Genomic DNA, 17,958 nt, shown 5'->3' with positions numbered 1-17,958 from the left:
CAAGACTTGCCCTGAAAGAAACATAGAAAAAAAGAATCATGCTTTATCAAACAAATGGTAAACATTTCAAAACAGCTCTGGACTTTAGGTTAGAGGTTAGAACACTTGCAATTTAATCATTTGGGCTTGGAAGCGGGCTAGGAGATTTCTACTAAATTTGCTTTTGTCTGCAAGACCACATAACATCCACTTTACAAGATTTCTTGATCTCTGAAGAGCAACCCTGAACTTTGTAACCCCCTTAGATTTCTGATAATGCGTGGGGAATTGTCATGATAGCGGAATTAATATGTTTGGCATCATAAAATACCTAACTTGAAATAGAGTGTCTTCAAAATGTGTTATGTATTTAAATTAATTTAAAAAATGCAAGTGGATTTGGTTGTATTATGTTTAAAACAAATAAGTTAGTAACAATAGTAAAAGAAGCAAATGGATTCATTATCCTGCCTTAGGATATATCAGGAGTTATGTGTAAATAGTGAATCTGGTACAAATTGGATACCAGATCAACCATCTGCAAGAGCATTGTACTGGTTGCTCTGTAAACAGTGCATGTCAGGAGGTCAGGATGCAGTATAAAGCTGAGTGGATGAGAAAAGCCTCAGATTTTACTAATTATTTATGATAGTTATAGGAAAACCTGTGTTACTAAGAGGCATGGCTGAAAAGTCTTTTACGAATAGTACTTGGGAAGAAAAAGATTGAGAAGCGCTGCTCTGTAACCTTCTACATTAGAGAGACCTTAGTAAGTAAATAATGTGAGTGTACATCCCTCCAAGACGTATTTTAGGAGAGACTGTAATTAGTGTTTCATAAGAGCCCACGAACCAAAGAAATGCCAATGGAAGTCAGAGAAAATGGGCTAATTATAAACATCCTAACTAGAGTTTTAAAGTACTTTCTAACACACCCCATTTGCTATGTTCTGTTTTTTTAATATAGAATTGATCTTTGGTGACAAATCATCTTTGCGAATGTTCACTGTGTGTTCTGTTTAATGCATTTTGAATACGGTTGTCTGGAAGAAAAATCACTAAGTTTATAATTTAGTCTGTACTTAATCCATTTAAAATGTCAATTTTGCAGTCAGTTTAAGATGACCTTTTAAGCTGATTTAGCTTAAAAAAACCATAAAACTTTTTACTTAAACTTTCTTTTTTTATCACCTAAGTGTCATGTTTGTTGATGAAGTGGAAAGGCTTTGGTTTTCAGTACAAAAGCTTTTCATGCCACCTATGTGAGTGATCTTCAGTCATTAAACTCGGTAGTGCCAGAGCATCAAACTACACGTATGTCTACAATTCGGTAGTTGGTGTTGGAGCATATTATTTAATGGATGAAACACAAATTGGTTTGATTTCATATCTTTGTTTTCATTTGTAGTACTCTGTTAGACTTAAAGGGGGACACCCACCATTTTATCATTACTAGTATCAGATAAAAAATACTGTATTTGCTCGATTATAAGACAAGGTTTTTTCAGAAAAAAGGTCTCTGAAAAATACCCCTCGTCTTCTTATCAGGGTCGTCTTCTAATCAGACCTCAAATGAGACTAAGATCCAGATCCCCCGCAGCGCTGCAGGGGACCTGTATCCTCCTGTCTGGTAACCTCAGCTGCTGCAGGCACTTCCACCGGGGCTTCTATCACAGAGCGCCGGTGAAAGTGCGGGCAGCAGCGGAGGCTGTCTTGCAGCGCTGCGGGGAATTCTCTTCTCTGGCAGCCGGCGAAGGTCTACGCGATGCATGTAGACAGCCTCCGCTGCTGCTGGCACTTCCGCTGGGGCTTCTATGACGGAGCACCGGCGTCACATGACCTTCCGGAAGCACTGGTAAGTCGGGGTGGGTGTTATATGGGGGGGCATTAGGCTTTTCTGGAGGCAGAGTGCCCCATGATATGCTTTTTAACCCCGTTATGCCACGCTGCCTTCAGTAATGCCTTATACCCCTCTATATGCCACTCTGCCTCCCTTATATGCCTTATACCACCCTATATGCCACTCTGTCCCATGATATGCCTTTTAACCCCCTATATGCCAGAGGGGCATTTCTGGAGGCAGAGTGCCATATAGGGGGTATAAGGCATTTCTGGAGGCAGAGTGGCATATATGGATTAAAAGGCATATCATGGGGCAGAGGGGCATATAGGAGGGTATAAGGCATATCAGGGAGGCAGAGTGGCATATAGGGGGTATAAGGCATTTCTGGGGGCAGGTTGGCAAATAAAAGGAAATAAAAACAATTTTTTTTTCTCAATCAGTTTTCATTATTATTTACTAGTAACAGTTTTTTTCCTTTTATGGTAGTCTTATATTAAGGCTTTTTCTTTTTTTCCTAAATTAATATTCTGATGTTGGGGGGTCGTCTTATAATCAGGGTCATCTTATAATCGGGCAAATACGGTAAGTTTTCAAAAATATTGTGTTCCTCTCTTAAAACAGTTCTAGTTTTTCAATAATGTTCTCAGGCAGCTGTATTAGCCATTGATATATGTTCTAGCTCTGTAATTGTAGCCCAGTCTACTGAACAAACACCCTCACACCTTGTCATACTACCTGTGGTAAACAATAGAACGTCTCAGTCGTAATCACCCAGCTGGAGACTCATATAATAAAAGTCTATGGAGGAATGGACTTCATTAGCATTGCCTTACAGAATCAGCCCAGTATGGTGTTTGAGCATTCACAACAATGGCAGCTTCCAGGTCTGCAGATAAAGGAAGTTCATTGGAACAGAATGAGAGAAATCCATTTTCTCCTTCAATAATAACCTACATTGCTGTACACAGTACTATAAGAAGAAGAAATCTTTTTCCATTTGACTTTGTCTTTAAATGGATGATATTAACCATTGAAATGATCTCCCATTTGCAACATTTTATAACTTAGTTTTTACTGCCTTTGCTGCTTGAATGTAATATATTTGTGTGAATTCTTAGTACATTAGAAAAATGCCTTTATTAATACACATACATGAAATGTAGAAGGTGCCAGTACATGACAAAAGCATTCACTGACTGCTGTGTCCTCTGTTCTAAAAATCATGGTGTACAATTTCGGCAGTTTGGCTGTATATCTACATTTACCTAAATTGTATTTATCCGAACATATCTCGGAAGCATTAGTTACAGTCAGTTTTGATCCTGAACCATGTACTTATGGGGGATTACCTTGTATACAAACATGTAGTTTGAAAGAATAAGATGGATTTAAACGTGTATTAAAATACAAAAGGCACTGTTTTGGGCTCCTAAATATTTACTTGCTTGTTGCTTAAAATACACACGTGTAACAATTAAATATGAACCCCAAACATAAGCTAAACCTGAACACGAGCGGGGTACACTCAATCAAGGTACACATTCCACCATCAAAATTTGTGATACCTTTTATTGGACCAGTGTTTATTTTTATGCTCGCTGCTAAGTAATGTGTTTGCATCCACTGGCTCCCAATTACCTTTAGAATTAAATTTAAGATCCTGGTACTGACATATAAGGCCATCCACAATACTGCTCCTCCGTACATTTCTGACCTCATTAGCAAATACTCTCCTACTCGATCCCTACGTTCCTCCCATGGGCTAAGGCTCTCCTCCTCACTCATCACCTCTTCCTTTTCCCGTCTACAAGATTTCACTCGAGCTGCCCCATATCTCTGGAATCTGCTCCCAAGGAACCTTCAGAATTCACCCTCCCTCCCGACATTCAAGAAACATCTAAAAACCCACTTCTTCAGAGAAGCATACCATCTTAGCTGCTAGAACATCCTTGTCATTGATACCCCCACAATACCCCTCACCCTTTCTCTATGCCTTATGTTTATCACCCCATTTTCCCTCTAGATTGTAAGCTTGCGAGCAGGGCTCTCTCCACCAAATGTATCGGTTTGTCTAAGTCTGTCAATTCTTGTCTTGTCATATCCCTTGAATTTATGTATTGTATTAAGCGCTGCGTAAACTGTTGGCGCTATATAAATAAAAGATAATAATAATAATAATTCCCTGTAAATTATAAATGCTGTGTATTGTTCAAATAAGGAAGCCAGGATGAGACCTTAATTAGCATTCTAAATCAAGACATTAGTGTTTCATTTAGTCCGCTGCTGACGGTCTGTTCTTCCCATACGTTTTTGGTGTACATTATAGTCACAGCTCAGCTATGGTCTCGTGGGAATAGTTAATCATATGCCTATAGTTAATTATTCTTTTAACATCATTATGCGTAATTAAAGTACGTGCATCAAAACTTCGAGCCACTTGCACTGATGTAATGTATATCATAACCAGCTGGCATGTTAGAAGAAGCCAATCGTTACTTTATTCTGCGATGCAGTCATCATGTGAGTAATGACTGGGTATAAATTCGTACATGAGCAATGTGTGACTTTGCCTCTTTCCGAAGGCTTCGATAGCATTACTTGACCCATACTTCATTTCTTTCTATATTTAGTTTCTAGCTATATCAGTACGCATGGCACCATTGCCAGGCTCATGGCCAGTTTAGTATCGACTAGTGATTTTAAGATGTGGTTGATACGGATTGGATGTGTAATGTTCGCTTCAAGATTCCGAGAGTGAACATTTTTTATATTTTTAGGAGTGTGAAATGATACATTCTTACGCGGTATAATTACCAACCTACACAGTTGCTGACTATTCTGGATCTAATTCCAGGAAGTAAGCCAAGTAACACAGGCCTCCTCCATCTTTTTTTTTTATTTCTTCAAATATATTTTTATTATTTTGCAGTGCGTTGGTGCTTTCTGTCATTAGCGCTTACGATTAATATTATTAGACTGAATAAAGATTTCTGACAGGATGCAACATTTATTATTTTGTTTTTCCACAAATATGACTGTTTTATATGCGCTTTGAATCAAGAAATGAGAATTTTTAGCAGTTGTCAGGTGACAGACAAGTTGTTTTGCCCAAACATACATTTACAAATATAGAATTAGAAAAACATCATGTATTCTGCTTTGACATCACTAGGAGCATTTAAAGGACTGATGCAATGGAGGCTCTATGCCAGTGCCACCAAACCTCAGTCCCAGCGACCTAAGTCACAAAGGAGGGATCTAATGTAATTTCTTGGTGCTCAGACGCAAGCAGTGTGCGAGGACCCCAAGGGAGCAGCATTGGTGTTGTCGCTGGTGGACTACCCACTCCTGAGCCAAAAAAGGCAGTGGTAGACAAAAGTGTGTTAGAGCTTGTGTTGCTATGTATATGTATCTTACTTTGTCTGTTAGTATGTGTGGAAATATGTTACTGTGTGTGTGTTAGTATGGGTGAGTTAGGATGTTACTGTTAATGTGTGTGTCGCATCACAATATGTAGTTATTTGTATCTCAGAAACCCCCATATTTTTTGTTTCCAAGCATATTCACATGTGGTTGGATTTAGCTGACTCCTAGATCCAAACCAAGTTTTTCCATACCTGATCTACAACGAGAAGATCAGCAGCTTAGATGTAATGTAAGGAAGTTTTACTTTACTGAGAGTTAGGCAGAGCAGCCTCCCAGCAGAAGTGATGAGAGTTTAATACTGTAAGCTAATTTAAACACGTTTGGCATAGGCATATGGCTATCCTGAATAAAATAAAAGGCCAATGACCTATGAAGGTTTTAGTCTTTACATCAAGAATAATGGGGAAGCTATATGGGCCGAGTAGTTCTTATCTGCTTTCAAGCGTAGAGTTTCCAAGTAGGCTTGCATTAAGCTTGCATGGAAGTGTACAATAACATGATATGATGGGATGTAAATGTATAATGCACAATATGATGAATTGTTTGCTTCAATGTAAAGCCCCCCCAAGATTGACCTGGCATTTCATGACCTACCTTCCAAGTGACCTTGTTTACGAGGACAATGCTGCCTTTGGGAGCCAGATTCTTCTTTCTTTTATTGATGTCCCTGCTGTCTAGAATGTTTGCTGGGTATGAGAGAGGGTATCAGAGTTTTACAGCCCAAAAATCTATAATAATGATAATAGAAACAGTAGAATTTTTTTTTAAAAAAAACTTCTAAACCGTTTTGTTATAAGAATTGCCTTGGGGAAGACCTGCCCCTGTAGCAAAACCCCCTTTTTACCTCCTAAAATAAACATATCCCTTATTAAAATGTTTGGGGGCTCAGTGTGATTGTATTCTCTGTACCGTAGATTTAAGAGGGTCTGCTTGCTTCTTTAAACTGCAGTGCCCATACTCTGCAGGTAAAATATCCATATTCAAACAAAATAGAAAAATCCCTCTGTAAACATCTGCCAAGAACAATACTCCTGTTGCCTGCCGTCTCCAGTGTGATTTACTAAAGAGAGGTATGTTGTGAGTTCTTCTGCAGAATATCTAATAACACAAATGTTTAACTTAGTGTATTCATTGCATGCAAATGGGGGGAAATAATCAGTCTCTTGTGAACGAAAACATACCGCAATTATCGCAGTTTATCCGGAGAGTAGCAGGGGTTCCACTTGCTCACTCTTTTGCTGCTTCTTAGTAGCAGTAAATTGATGCTGTGCTACATATTGCCGTTAGGCTTGTATTGTGTGGTGTTGAATGCAAGGTAACATTTGTGTGCGTGTGTACACTGTATTTACCATGCATGCACACAGGGTCATGTACACCTACTTGCAGGCTTGTGCTTCTGTGTATTGTGGGGACTGGGCTTCTCAGACAGTGATGTTCCCGCTTTATAAGATATTAGAAGATATTACTGTTACCAATGATATTAAGCTTGTTTGAGCAGGGCCCTCCTCACCTGTTGTCTCTGTACATACATACTACTTGTTATGTCCTGTCCACCCATTGTACCGCGCTACGGAATTTGATGGTGCTATATAAAACAATAAGTAATAATACACTGCTCAAAATAATAAAGGAAACACTTAAACAACACAATGTAACTCGAAGTCAATCACACTTCTGTGAAATCACACTGTCCACTCAGGAAGCAACACTGATGGACAATCAATTTCACATGCTGTTGTGCAAATGGAACAGACAACAGGTGGAAATTATAGGCAATTAGCAAGACACCCCCAATAAAGGAGTGGTTCTGCAGGTGGTGACCACAGACCACTTCTCAGTTCCTATGCTTCCTGGCTGATGTTTTGGTCACTTTTGAATGCTGGCGGTGCTTTCACTCTAGTGGTAGCATGAGACGGAGTCTGCAACCCACACAAGTGGCTCAGGTAGTGCAGCTCATCCAGGATGGCACATCAGTGCGAGCTGTGGCAAGAAGGTTTGCTGTGTCTGTCAGCGTAGTGTCCAGAGCATGGAGGCGCTACCAGGAGACAGGCCAGTACATGAGTACATGAGGCCGTAGGAGAGCAACAACCCAGCAGCAGGACCGCTACCTCCGCCTTTGTGCAAGGAGGAGCACTGCCAGAGCCCTGCAAAATGACCTCCAGCAGGCCACAAATGTGCATGTGTCCACTCAGACGGTCAGAAACAGACTCCATGCGGGTGGTATGAGGGACCGACGTCCACAGGTGGGGATTGTGCTTACAGCCCAACACCGTGCAGGACGTTTGGCATTTGCCAGAGAACACCAGGATTGGCATATTCGCCACTGGCGCCCTGTGCTCTTCACAGATGAAAGCAGGTTCACACTGAGCACATGTGACAGACGTGACAGAGTCTGGTGACGCCGTGGAGAACTTTCTGCTGCTTGCAACATCCTCCAGCATGACTGGTTTGGAGGTGGGTCAGTAATGGTGTGGGGTGGCATTTCTTTGGGGGGGCCGCACAGCTCTCCATGTGCTTGCCAGAGGTAGCCTGACTGACATTAGGTACCGAGATGAGATCCTCAGACCCCTTGTGAGACCATATGCTGGTGCGGTTGGCCCTGGGTTCCTCCTAATGCAAGACAATGCTAGACCTCATGTGGCTGGAGTGTGTCAGCAGTTCCTGCAAGAGGAAGGCATTGATGCCATGGACTGGCCCGCCCGTTCCCCAGACCTGAATCCGATTGAGCACATCTGGGACATCATGTCTCGCTCCATCCACCAACGCCACGTTGCACCACAGACTGTCCAGGAGTTACATAGTTATATAGGCTGAAAAAAAGACATGCCTCCATCAAGTTCAGCCTTTCCTATATCTGTTAATTTGTTGCTGTTGATCCAAAAGAAGGCAAAAAAAAACCCCCGGCTTCGCTCTTTCCAATTTTGCACTAACCAGGGAAAAAAATTCCTTCTTGATCCCAAAATGGCAGTCAGATTTCTCCTTGGATCAATAAGCTGTTTCCCCATAATTTAAAAATTAGATCCCTGAATATTATGTTTTTCCAGGTGTCCATCCAGTTGCAGTTTAAACGTCTGTACAGACTCCAATAAAACTACCTCTGCAGGCAGAGAATTCCACATCCTTATTGTCCTTACTGTAAAAAACCCTTTCCTCTGCTTTAGTCTAAATCTCCTTTCTTCCAGTCTGAACGCATGACCACGTGTCCTATGCATAGTCCTGTTTATGAACAGATTTCCACACAATGGTTTGTATTGGCCCCAAATATATTTATATAACGTTATCATATCCCCTCTGAGGCGACGTTTTTCTAAAGTAAACAGATTTAAATTAGTTAACCTTTCTTCATTACTATAGTGCTCCATTTCTTTTATTAATTTTGTAGCCCGCCTCTGCACCCTTTCTAGTTGGCGGATGCTTTAGTCCAGGTCTGGGAGGACATCCCTCAGGAGACCATCCGCAACCTCATCAGGAGCATGCCCAGGCGTTGTAGGGAGGTCATACGGGCACGCGGAGGCCACACACACTACTGAGCCTCATTGTGACTTGTTTTAAGGACATTACATCAAAGTTGGATCAGCCTGTAGTGTGGATTTCCATTTTGATTTTGAGTGTGACTCCATATCCAGACCTCCATGGGTTGATAAATTTGATTTCCATTGAGATTTTTTGTGTGATGTTGTTGTCAGCACATTCAACTATGTAAAGACGAAAGTATGTCATACGATTAGTTCATTCATTCAGATCTAGGATGTGTAATCTTAGTGTTCCCTTTAATTTTTGGAGCAGTGTATTACCTTTTTAAACATGATCTGTTTCCTGATCCCACACACAACTTTTTGCTGTCTCATCGTCAGAGTCCTATTAATTGTAATATTGCCTCTGAATTGTATGTTATCGATGCATATATATATATATATATATATATATATATATATATGTATATATTGGAAGACAGGTGTTTGGTTTCTTTACTGAAAATATATTTTGTTTGTGGTGACAAATCTCTCTTGTTTAGAGGTAACACGCTGTTCCCAAGCACTTTACAAATACTAACAATACCCAGGTGTCATTCATTTTTTGAAGGATTTGTCAGTAAACAGTATTTAAAAAAAAAAAAAGGAGAGCTGAGTCTCTCTGAATGTCAAAGAGCCATTTGCCAGCAACAAAACAGTAGTGAGTCTTTGTGGACGCTCATGCAGTATTCACAATCAGTGTTATTTGTTGCTTAAAAAATATATTTACACATTATAGTGTTTTCAGATTTCAAACAATGTTGTTCCTTTATTCATGTTTTTAAGCAATGTAAAGCAAAGGGTTGCAACTTAAAGGTGCTGTTCCACCAAGGGTGCCTCTTAAAATATCCCCAGCTAAGTGCTGCATCATATAGAGTTATGTGTGCCGGAGTGGGGGGGGGGTTGTGCATTAGATGTGATTGAGTGCTGTATTTTGTGTGCTAGGAGTTATTTGTGATAGATGTGAGGGGTTTTGTGTGATGAGTGTGAGGGAATTAGGTGTTTTGTTTGATAGATGTGACGTGAGTGAGATGTGATGGTTGTGAGGGGATTTGTGTAATAGTTGTGATGGGAGTGAGTTGTGATGGGAGTGACGGAGTGAGGTGTATTGTGTAATAGTTGTGATGGGAGTGAGGTGTCTTGTGTGATAGATGTGAAAGAATGAAGTCTGATAGGTGTTAGGTGTGATAGATGCATTGTGTACTTTAAAACCATTCAAATGTTATGATGTTTCAACAGCTGTTAGATAATTGTGCTTCAAAAGAAACATAGATCCTTTTTTGAAAGAAATCACGTATTCTTCTAAATTAAAGCATAATTTCATGATTTGGCATAGAAAAGGAATATATTGTTCTTAGAATATTTATCCAATGTTCTACAAATGGAGGCAGAAGCAGCACATGATGCATTTTCAGTGCTATTCTGCCAGACACGCTCTTTGCTGTGCTACCCTTGCCATCACTGAACATGGTTAAAGATATTTGTAAGAATGAGAAGAGAGTTATAGAAGGCACCGATTACACATGATATAATGTGTCAACCACCTCCCTAGCATCTAGTGTTAAATGCTATGCTTTTCTTCAATCCATGATTTTCTCACTTAATTGATAGGACTTGGCAAATGAGCCGCATATGAAAGCATTCAAATACTGGGAGTATTTCCAAGTTTGAGATGCATACAAGCAGTCCAAGCTAGAATCATGTTTTTTTCTTTGTATCTTATTTTATTCTCCATGTAGTCCTAGAAGAGATCATATTTAGTTGAGATGTTTTGAATTCCTATTTTTTTTTTTGTGTGCGGGGGGGGGTAACACTAGGGAGGTACATTTTGGAATGGTGGGTGTACGTATAATATCTCATTCTGTTGGTAGTTGATTATTATTTATATGATACAGCACTACTAATTCTTAACGGTGAATTGAGGCTTGTGTATCTTCATGTTGCAATCTTATCTGATGCTTTTATGTACAGTGCCCCCCCCAAGCCACAATGAAATCTGCCAATCAAAATATGGTGCTCGATTTATAACCAAGATTGATCACATTAGTACTTCAAAGTGTCAGCCTGCCCTCATGTCCACTTTCCTTTGTCTTCAGTAATCATAATCCCCTTGGTTGTTTAAATTTTCGCTTTCATGAGTAGTATTTTTCTACCTGTGTTAGTCCAGCTGCTCCCAACTGCCTGGATGTTAATTGCCTGAGATAAATGGCAGGATGTAATACCTCTGACGGATGTGGCAGCGCATAATCCCATTCTCAAAGCTGTGTGATCATATTTGCGGATGTCTCTCTGTATTGGAAAATGGATTACCTGTTATAAAAATGCACGTATAAGAAGTGATGTGCAGTAAGTCAGCCTATACATTAGCATGAGAAAACCTATGTCAAATGTTATAGTGTTGGCAGTTTCTTAACCAATAGCAAACAGTATACACAGTTTATAGTAAATATATATGTGTGTGTGTGTATATATATATATATATATATATATATATATATGTATATATACTTTTAATCTAGCGTTATATAGGGGATATTCAATAAATAGAGATTTTGCTGGGTTGTACATTTCAGCTCGCCAATAACATTATACACATTGAAGTGCAGACACCAGTGAGATGTCTAGAATTAATTATAAAAGGCCAGCTCAGCCTTTTCTGCTCTAGATCGTCACTGTCCTTTGCCCTTCATTACGTGCAGCGTTATCAGATTCTGTGAGGTTTTAGTATTAACGTTGGTGACCAAATATATTTAAAGATTGAGGGTTTTTTTTTTTTTTTTACATATGTATTAATGTGAAATAATTTTAAGGTACAGATGATGATAAAACCAGCAGTGAAACTGAAAGCAGAACACTGATGCACTTCAGAGGGGTATTATTGCCCTTATACGAGTCCCTTGCAATCCGGTTAATCCAGTTTACGAATTAGCTTCTCTAAAGGCAGAAAATAACATAGCCATGCTTCCAAAACGGTAAGATATGTAGAACCTTTGGCAAGAGGCAAATTTCAATTATTGTGGTAGGAGCAGGAGTGGAACGGATGTCTAATGCGCATCGTGATTTTTCTCCCTATAATAAACTAATTGCTACAACATGGGCTTTTTACAGGTTATGATTAGCTGTTTTTTTAAATGAAGATTTATTTGGTTCAGTGCACTAGCAGCTATTTTCTTTGTGAATGGGTTGCTCTCGCATATTGCTAATCACCGGGCCAAGGAAGTACATAGTTAATAATACTGATTAATTGCTGTGGTCAGATAGAGCAACTGCATAATTTACTTCTATTTTGGTACCATGAGCGCAATACCATGGGAAATCTCATTAAAGCATGAGTCCACAAGAAAAAAAAAGTGTACTTGCCAGCTATACTTTGCAGTGTGTTGATACTTTGGGAACTAAATTCTCTGTGCCTTTTCTCCAAATTTTGATTAATGTGCGCTTATTGTAATGGTGATCAGAAATGCATTGATAAATCCTTCAGAATGCAGGCTTCTGCGTGCATACAGAAATTTGGATTATCACTCTGTATTGCAGCATTAACATTTATGCCAAATTATGTATTTTACATTATGTTTGTAAACGTCGCGGCCTTTATTATTTCCATCGTTCTTTTCAAGGTGACAAAGGACTTAAAACAATATGACAACAAAATAATTGAATGCAAGTTTGAGAACAATTCCTGGGTCTTCATGCGGCAGAGAATTGACAAAAGCTTTCCAAATTCCTACGACACTGCTCTGGGTATGTACAGCATTATGTACGAAATTATATTTTTAACTATTATCCTGTCACACAGAGAATACAGGAAAAGTGCTTTTAACTCGATTAACAGCCACACATTCTCAAACATCTATATATCCAGGATTCTTTTGCTACCTATTTCATAATGTAATCTGGCAAACTTTTGTAAAGCGTTATCCGTTTTTGTAACAGGTTTATAGGGAAATAACATCATGCCGTTTATAGTGTCTAACATACCGTGTTATTTCCTTGCAAACGTGCTATAAAATGAATCGCGCTTTATAAATGCTTGATTTCACTGAAACTATTTCCATCCATGGTTCAAGTCTAGGAGTAAGCCTCTCTGATGACATAGTTATCTGTTGACGGTTATCTTCTAATGAGAACTCTTGAAGCAACAGGATTTGTTTCTTCAACTACCAGTTTTGTTATAGAGCAGGTTAACTCTCTAGCTCCTTATGTAGAATCCTGGATATTATCTCTTTACGTAAATGTGAAAATAAGAGAAATGGATTGATAATAACGTTTAGGTTTTTTAGAAAACAGATTACGTAAATTCATTTCCAGGCTTGTTTAATACATACTGTCATGGCAAAATCGTTTTTGTCCTGGTACAGACAATTTAATGTTGCAAACATTTTTTCACACAAAACGGTGTTCACAAAAGGACTTATTTCTACACTGTATGCATTGGTGAATATGTTAGCCATGTATTGCTGGGAAGCACAGGAAGGTTTATCTTCATTAGAAAAGCTAAGGATTAGTTCCTCTATGGCTAGAACATCATTTTTTAAATAACTTATATGTATTCTTGGGGTGCTGTTAATTAGTTTTTGGTTTTTTTTTGCTTTGTTGTGTCATGTTATAGGATAAATGACAGAAAGTTACTAAACTTTGTTATTCCGGTTTAACACAACTAAAGGAATTTTAATTATTTTAAAAACAATTATATTTTTTAATGACTTTTAATTACGTTTTATTTACAAAAATAATTGTGAAACTAATGCAATCATCTTAATGAGCTGTAAGGTGAATTTTAAATACACTCACACACATTCCTGATTTTACTCTTTTTGTTTTTCCTTCAGCGGTGTGTAATAGCATCCAACATCCAGTAACCAAGGACATCCTGTTTGAGTTAATTGACAGATGTACTTCAGGAGTTCAAGGCCAAGATCGGAAACATCCATCGGATTCTGATGCAAAGCTCATGCCACCACCTCCCCCTAAAATGCCCCGTGTTCTTAATTGAAAATTCCACATTTCAGAGGCATCATCCCCCATCCGAAAAACAGCGACATTTGAAAAGCATGTTCCATATGAAGTTTACAATAAGATGTTTTTCCTTTTCATTTTGTTTTTTAAGACTTTTTTTGTGTGCAAATAGCTAATATTTTAGCTTAAGTACAAAGATTATTTTTGCCTCAAACTGTCATCGAGATGATTTTCTCCTACCTTGGAACATATATGGGAGTGTGATAGCTATGCATAAAGCATTAGGTTTGGATACTTTGGAATATAGTACAAAATAAAGTACAACCACCTTTAAAACTTAACTTTTGTACATATATGGATACTTTGGACAACATCGCTTTTACAACATGATCCTTAAAAAGCTGAAGAGCATATGAATTACATTTTTCTCAAAGTATTTTTTTTTATTTAACTGATGTCATAACTCTGTGTCATAGCTTTAATTTAAAATGTTTTTTTCTTAATATTTGTTTGAACAACAAGTAACTGCTATAAATATTGTTTGAACTGTAAAGTATGAAACATCATTGTCTAGGTAGGCTCCTTTTAAATCTTGCTTCGTATTTTGACATATTAAAAAATGAAACTTTATTTTTTGTACTTTGCATAATTTCCTTAGTTTATGTTTACAGATCAGATACCTAAATCTCTGGTGTAACCATATTTTTTGGCGATGGTGACTTAAATTTGTGCTGCCATTAAAAGGTAACCTACAAAACAAAAATGTAATTCACAGCTTTATGCCGTTGGTTAATGCCATAATTCAATATGAACCTATATTGTCCTTTGTTCGTTGACGGAAACGTCACTACTTCACAATGTGGCTAATGCCCAGATTCCTGCATCAAGAAATTACATTTAATGACTCTTACAGTTATCATGATCAGTTTTACTTTTAGCAATAATACACATTGGATGGCTGCACATGCAATCACTGTGGTCCAAAGGTGGTCATTAATAACAAACAGAAGCCGTACCCTCACTTGCTCCCCCACGGCACTTTCCTCACTCCAGAGCTCCGGGATATGAGCTCATATCTTTGTGCTCACCTTTTAAAGCAGTCTGTGGAGGCTGTGCCAGCTTAGCACAACATCCATATAGTATTTAGTAGAGCGCACAAACAGAATTAACCTTCTTCTTAATGAAAGGACGGGACAGATCTCAAGGTTCCCATGTCTCTGCAGTTACAATTCTAAGATGCTGACCTGCATGGGGAAAGGTCTGAGCTGGATGAACAGTGTAAGCTAACAGATGTGAAATGGTTAATTACACATACCAGATATCTTGTATAATATATAATATAATGGATTGCCATCTGTGTACGTATAAACCCCTGCAACACATGAAATGTATGTGCGTTCTGGAGGAAACAACCCTTTTGGCAACGCTAGCCTTTACCAGAGCGGTCTTACATTGTTCTACGAAAAACAGCCCTTTTGCCTTACGTTGCACCGCTTTCTCACACTGTGTGATTTGGTCCCAGTGCTTAGCATCCAGAGAATGTATGTAGTGGCTGCACTATTATATAATCAGATGAAGCAGCTACTTATGTTTTGGGCAAATTAGAATTGAATTGAACCTCACTGCCATTGATTGAGTGAGTGCTTTGTTCTGGTTATGTTTGCCTGCAAAATAAACAAATATCAAAAACATCTATTTTTCTACATCCCTATAATAGCAAAAATAAAACATCTTAAACTCAAATACCAAGAAAAAGAAAAATGTACACCTAATTTGTACATAAAGCAGACCGACCAGTGGGGCAGCTACTTAGGACAGCACCCAAATTTTGCACTGTCCCATGAAAACCAGGACTGTTGGTAGGTATACAGTACGCTCGTGCTCACCAAATGGAATGAGAGCCTAGGAAAGAGGGGCAACAACAGCAAATTTGAGTACTAAAGATAGACTATGCTTTCTAAAGAAGAAACGTTTAAGTGCCATAACTAAGGAAATTGGGCAGATTTAGTTATCTATTTAAAGGTTGTTTTGGTGCAAATTTACCAGCTGATGAGATGGAAGTTTGGTTGATATAATGATAATGTTTTATACCCCCATAGAACTAAAATAGATGCTCTATGCATTAATAACCAATATCTAGCTGTTTTAAACCTTCATTGCTTATGTGCTGGATAATGGGAGTTGTGGTTTAATATACAGAGACTTTCAGGTAGCAGATCAATTAAAATATAAACAGTAAAATATACTTCTGTTGCAAGACACCCTTAAACTTTCTTAAGTACTGAGGTTGCATCTTATAATTTACAGCTTTTCAGGCCATTTGTATTGATTTACAGAATGGTTCTCTATATAGCCATAAACACGTAGAGTTGCCTTTAGCAACTGTACATCTCCTCTATGATAAAACTGCCATTAGTACATCTTGTAGTAGATCTGCCATCATAAAAATGAAGGATATACCCCTGACATTGTAAAGTTTGGAAGGCATTTAGCGAGGAACCTTTCACTGTTGCTGATCATCAACAGAAGCAATATGAATTCTGCTCCATTTGTTAGGTAAGGGATTCTCTGTACAAACAAACAAACTTGCTCTGTTAAGTTAAAAACCAGAAACTATATGAAAGTTAACAACACATTGTCTTCACTGGCTAGTCATAAACTGTGAATAATGCACAGGGCATGTTTGATGTTGAGGGCCATAACATTTTTACTGTAACTGCCCTAAAGACCTCCACATAAAGTATCCCCGGGTATGGCACAAATACATTTTCTTCACCTTCCTGGTAAAAAGTAGTATATAGAAAATTGATATTAACACATGCTTATAATGAGATACAGTTGTAAAATCTTTTTTTTTTTGCTATAATGCTATGCAAATTGAAGCAAAACCTAAATTTAAGCAAAATATTCTTGAGATTAATATCCATGTGAAACTTTGTAAAATCTCAATTTACTCTATGTTTTGTTACAAAGTACTGGAGTATATCGCTTTATATTTTCTTATTCTGTTACAAGTAAAATCCTTTGAAACGCCTGACTACATTATAGTAAACATAGAAAGCCCAAGGCTAATCATCAATATCTCTATGAAACGCGTTGCAACGAGTTAGTCATTGACACATCAACTCCTGTATAAAGCCCTACAGCAGAAAAGCAATGAAGTAAGATCAAAGTTGACACTGGTCAGGTTACTCAAGTAAACTACTAGGCAATTACACCAACAAAGATTTTTTGTTCACAATGGTATCCGTTAAATTCTAAATGAGTCATGTTTGTAAAGAGCAATTTAGTAGTTATAAATCTGGAGCAATAGCCATGGAAACTAGTGGCTGTGTAAACTACACATCATGTGATCAATATACTCTTCTTTTTTTTGGTAATATTGGTTTGTTAGGATACATGACATCGTGGAGTGTATCAGATTTCAACTTATATTAAATGAACACCTGACTGCCTCTACCAGAAAGATAAAAATGTGCTGTGGTTGGATCTTCCAGCAGAACGATGATCCAAAACATACTGTACATCAAAATCAACACATTAATGGTTTACTAAACATAAAAGTAAGGTCCTACCATGGCCATCCTGTTCCCCTGACTTGGACCATATAGAAAACCTGTGGGGTGAACTGATGCCACCAGCGTCAACCTGGAAATTTGAAGTATCTGGAGAGATTCTGTATGTTGGAATGGTCTCAGATGCCTCGCCATGTATTCTCCAACCTCATAAGGCATAAAAGGAGGAGCTGTCATCTTGGCAAAGGAAGGTAGCACAAAGTATTGACGATTGTGCCACACATATACAGTATTTCATTTTTTAAATGTTTTTTTATAAACCTGGATTGTGTTTCCAATTGTTTGATAACACACAAGAGCAGAGTATTTTTGTTTATTTATTGAAGAACAATGAAGACCATGTTTCATAGCCTTCTTTGCTCATATATAGCAAGGGTGCCAATATTTGTGAAGGGCATTGTATATGTTTGATTGTACCCGCTCCCGAGCAGTTTCTCCAGCAAAGGTTACTTGTCCCCTGAAACATTTTAGCTAAATGTTGTGGGTCCAGAAACTACCTCATAATAACTTTTCTTTGGTTAGAACAGTGTGGCATTCCCACCAAACCTCAACCAATTCAACCAATCACCCCACCACCTGCAATTCCTTTTCCCACACTTCCATGTATTTTATCATGGGGGAACCTATGGTGGGATCATCACCTCCCAACAGCATATTATAACACACAG

At 38.3% G+C, this 17,958-nt stretch overlaps 1 protein-coding gene across 1 annotated transcript in view; it reads left to right on the top strand.

The window, feature by feature from the left end:
• Positions 1-14,345, top strand: part of RNGTT (RNA guanylyltransferase and 5'-phosphatase) — a 161,923-nt gene extending 147,578 nt beyond the window's left edge. The window contains exons 15-16 of the mRNA XM_053460652.1: positions 12,377-12,500; positions 13,589-14,345. Of these exons, the coding sequence (XP_053316627.1) occupies positions 12,377-12,500; positions 13,589-13,752 (288 nt within the window). The 3' untranslated portion in view covers positions 13,753-14,345. The remainder of the gene's footprint in view (positions 1-12,376; positions 12,501-13,588) is intronic.
• The last annotated feature ends 3,613 nt before the right edge of the window (positions 14,346-17,958 follow it).

Source organism: Spea bombifrons, chromosome 3 (assembly GCF_027358695.1).
Source record: "Spea bombifrons isolate aSpeBom1 chromosome 3, aSpeBom1.2.pri, whole genome shotgun sequence".
In the NCBI taxonomy this organism is placed as follows: domain Eukaryota; kingdom Metazoa; phylum Chordata; class Amphibia; order Anura; family Pelobatidae; genus Spea; species Spea bombifrons.
This window is presented reverse-complemented; position numbering and strand designations above follow the sequence as displayed.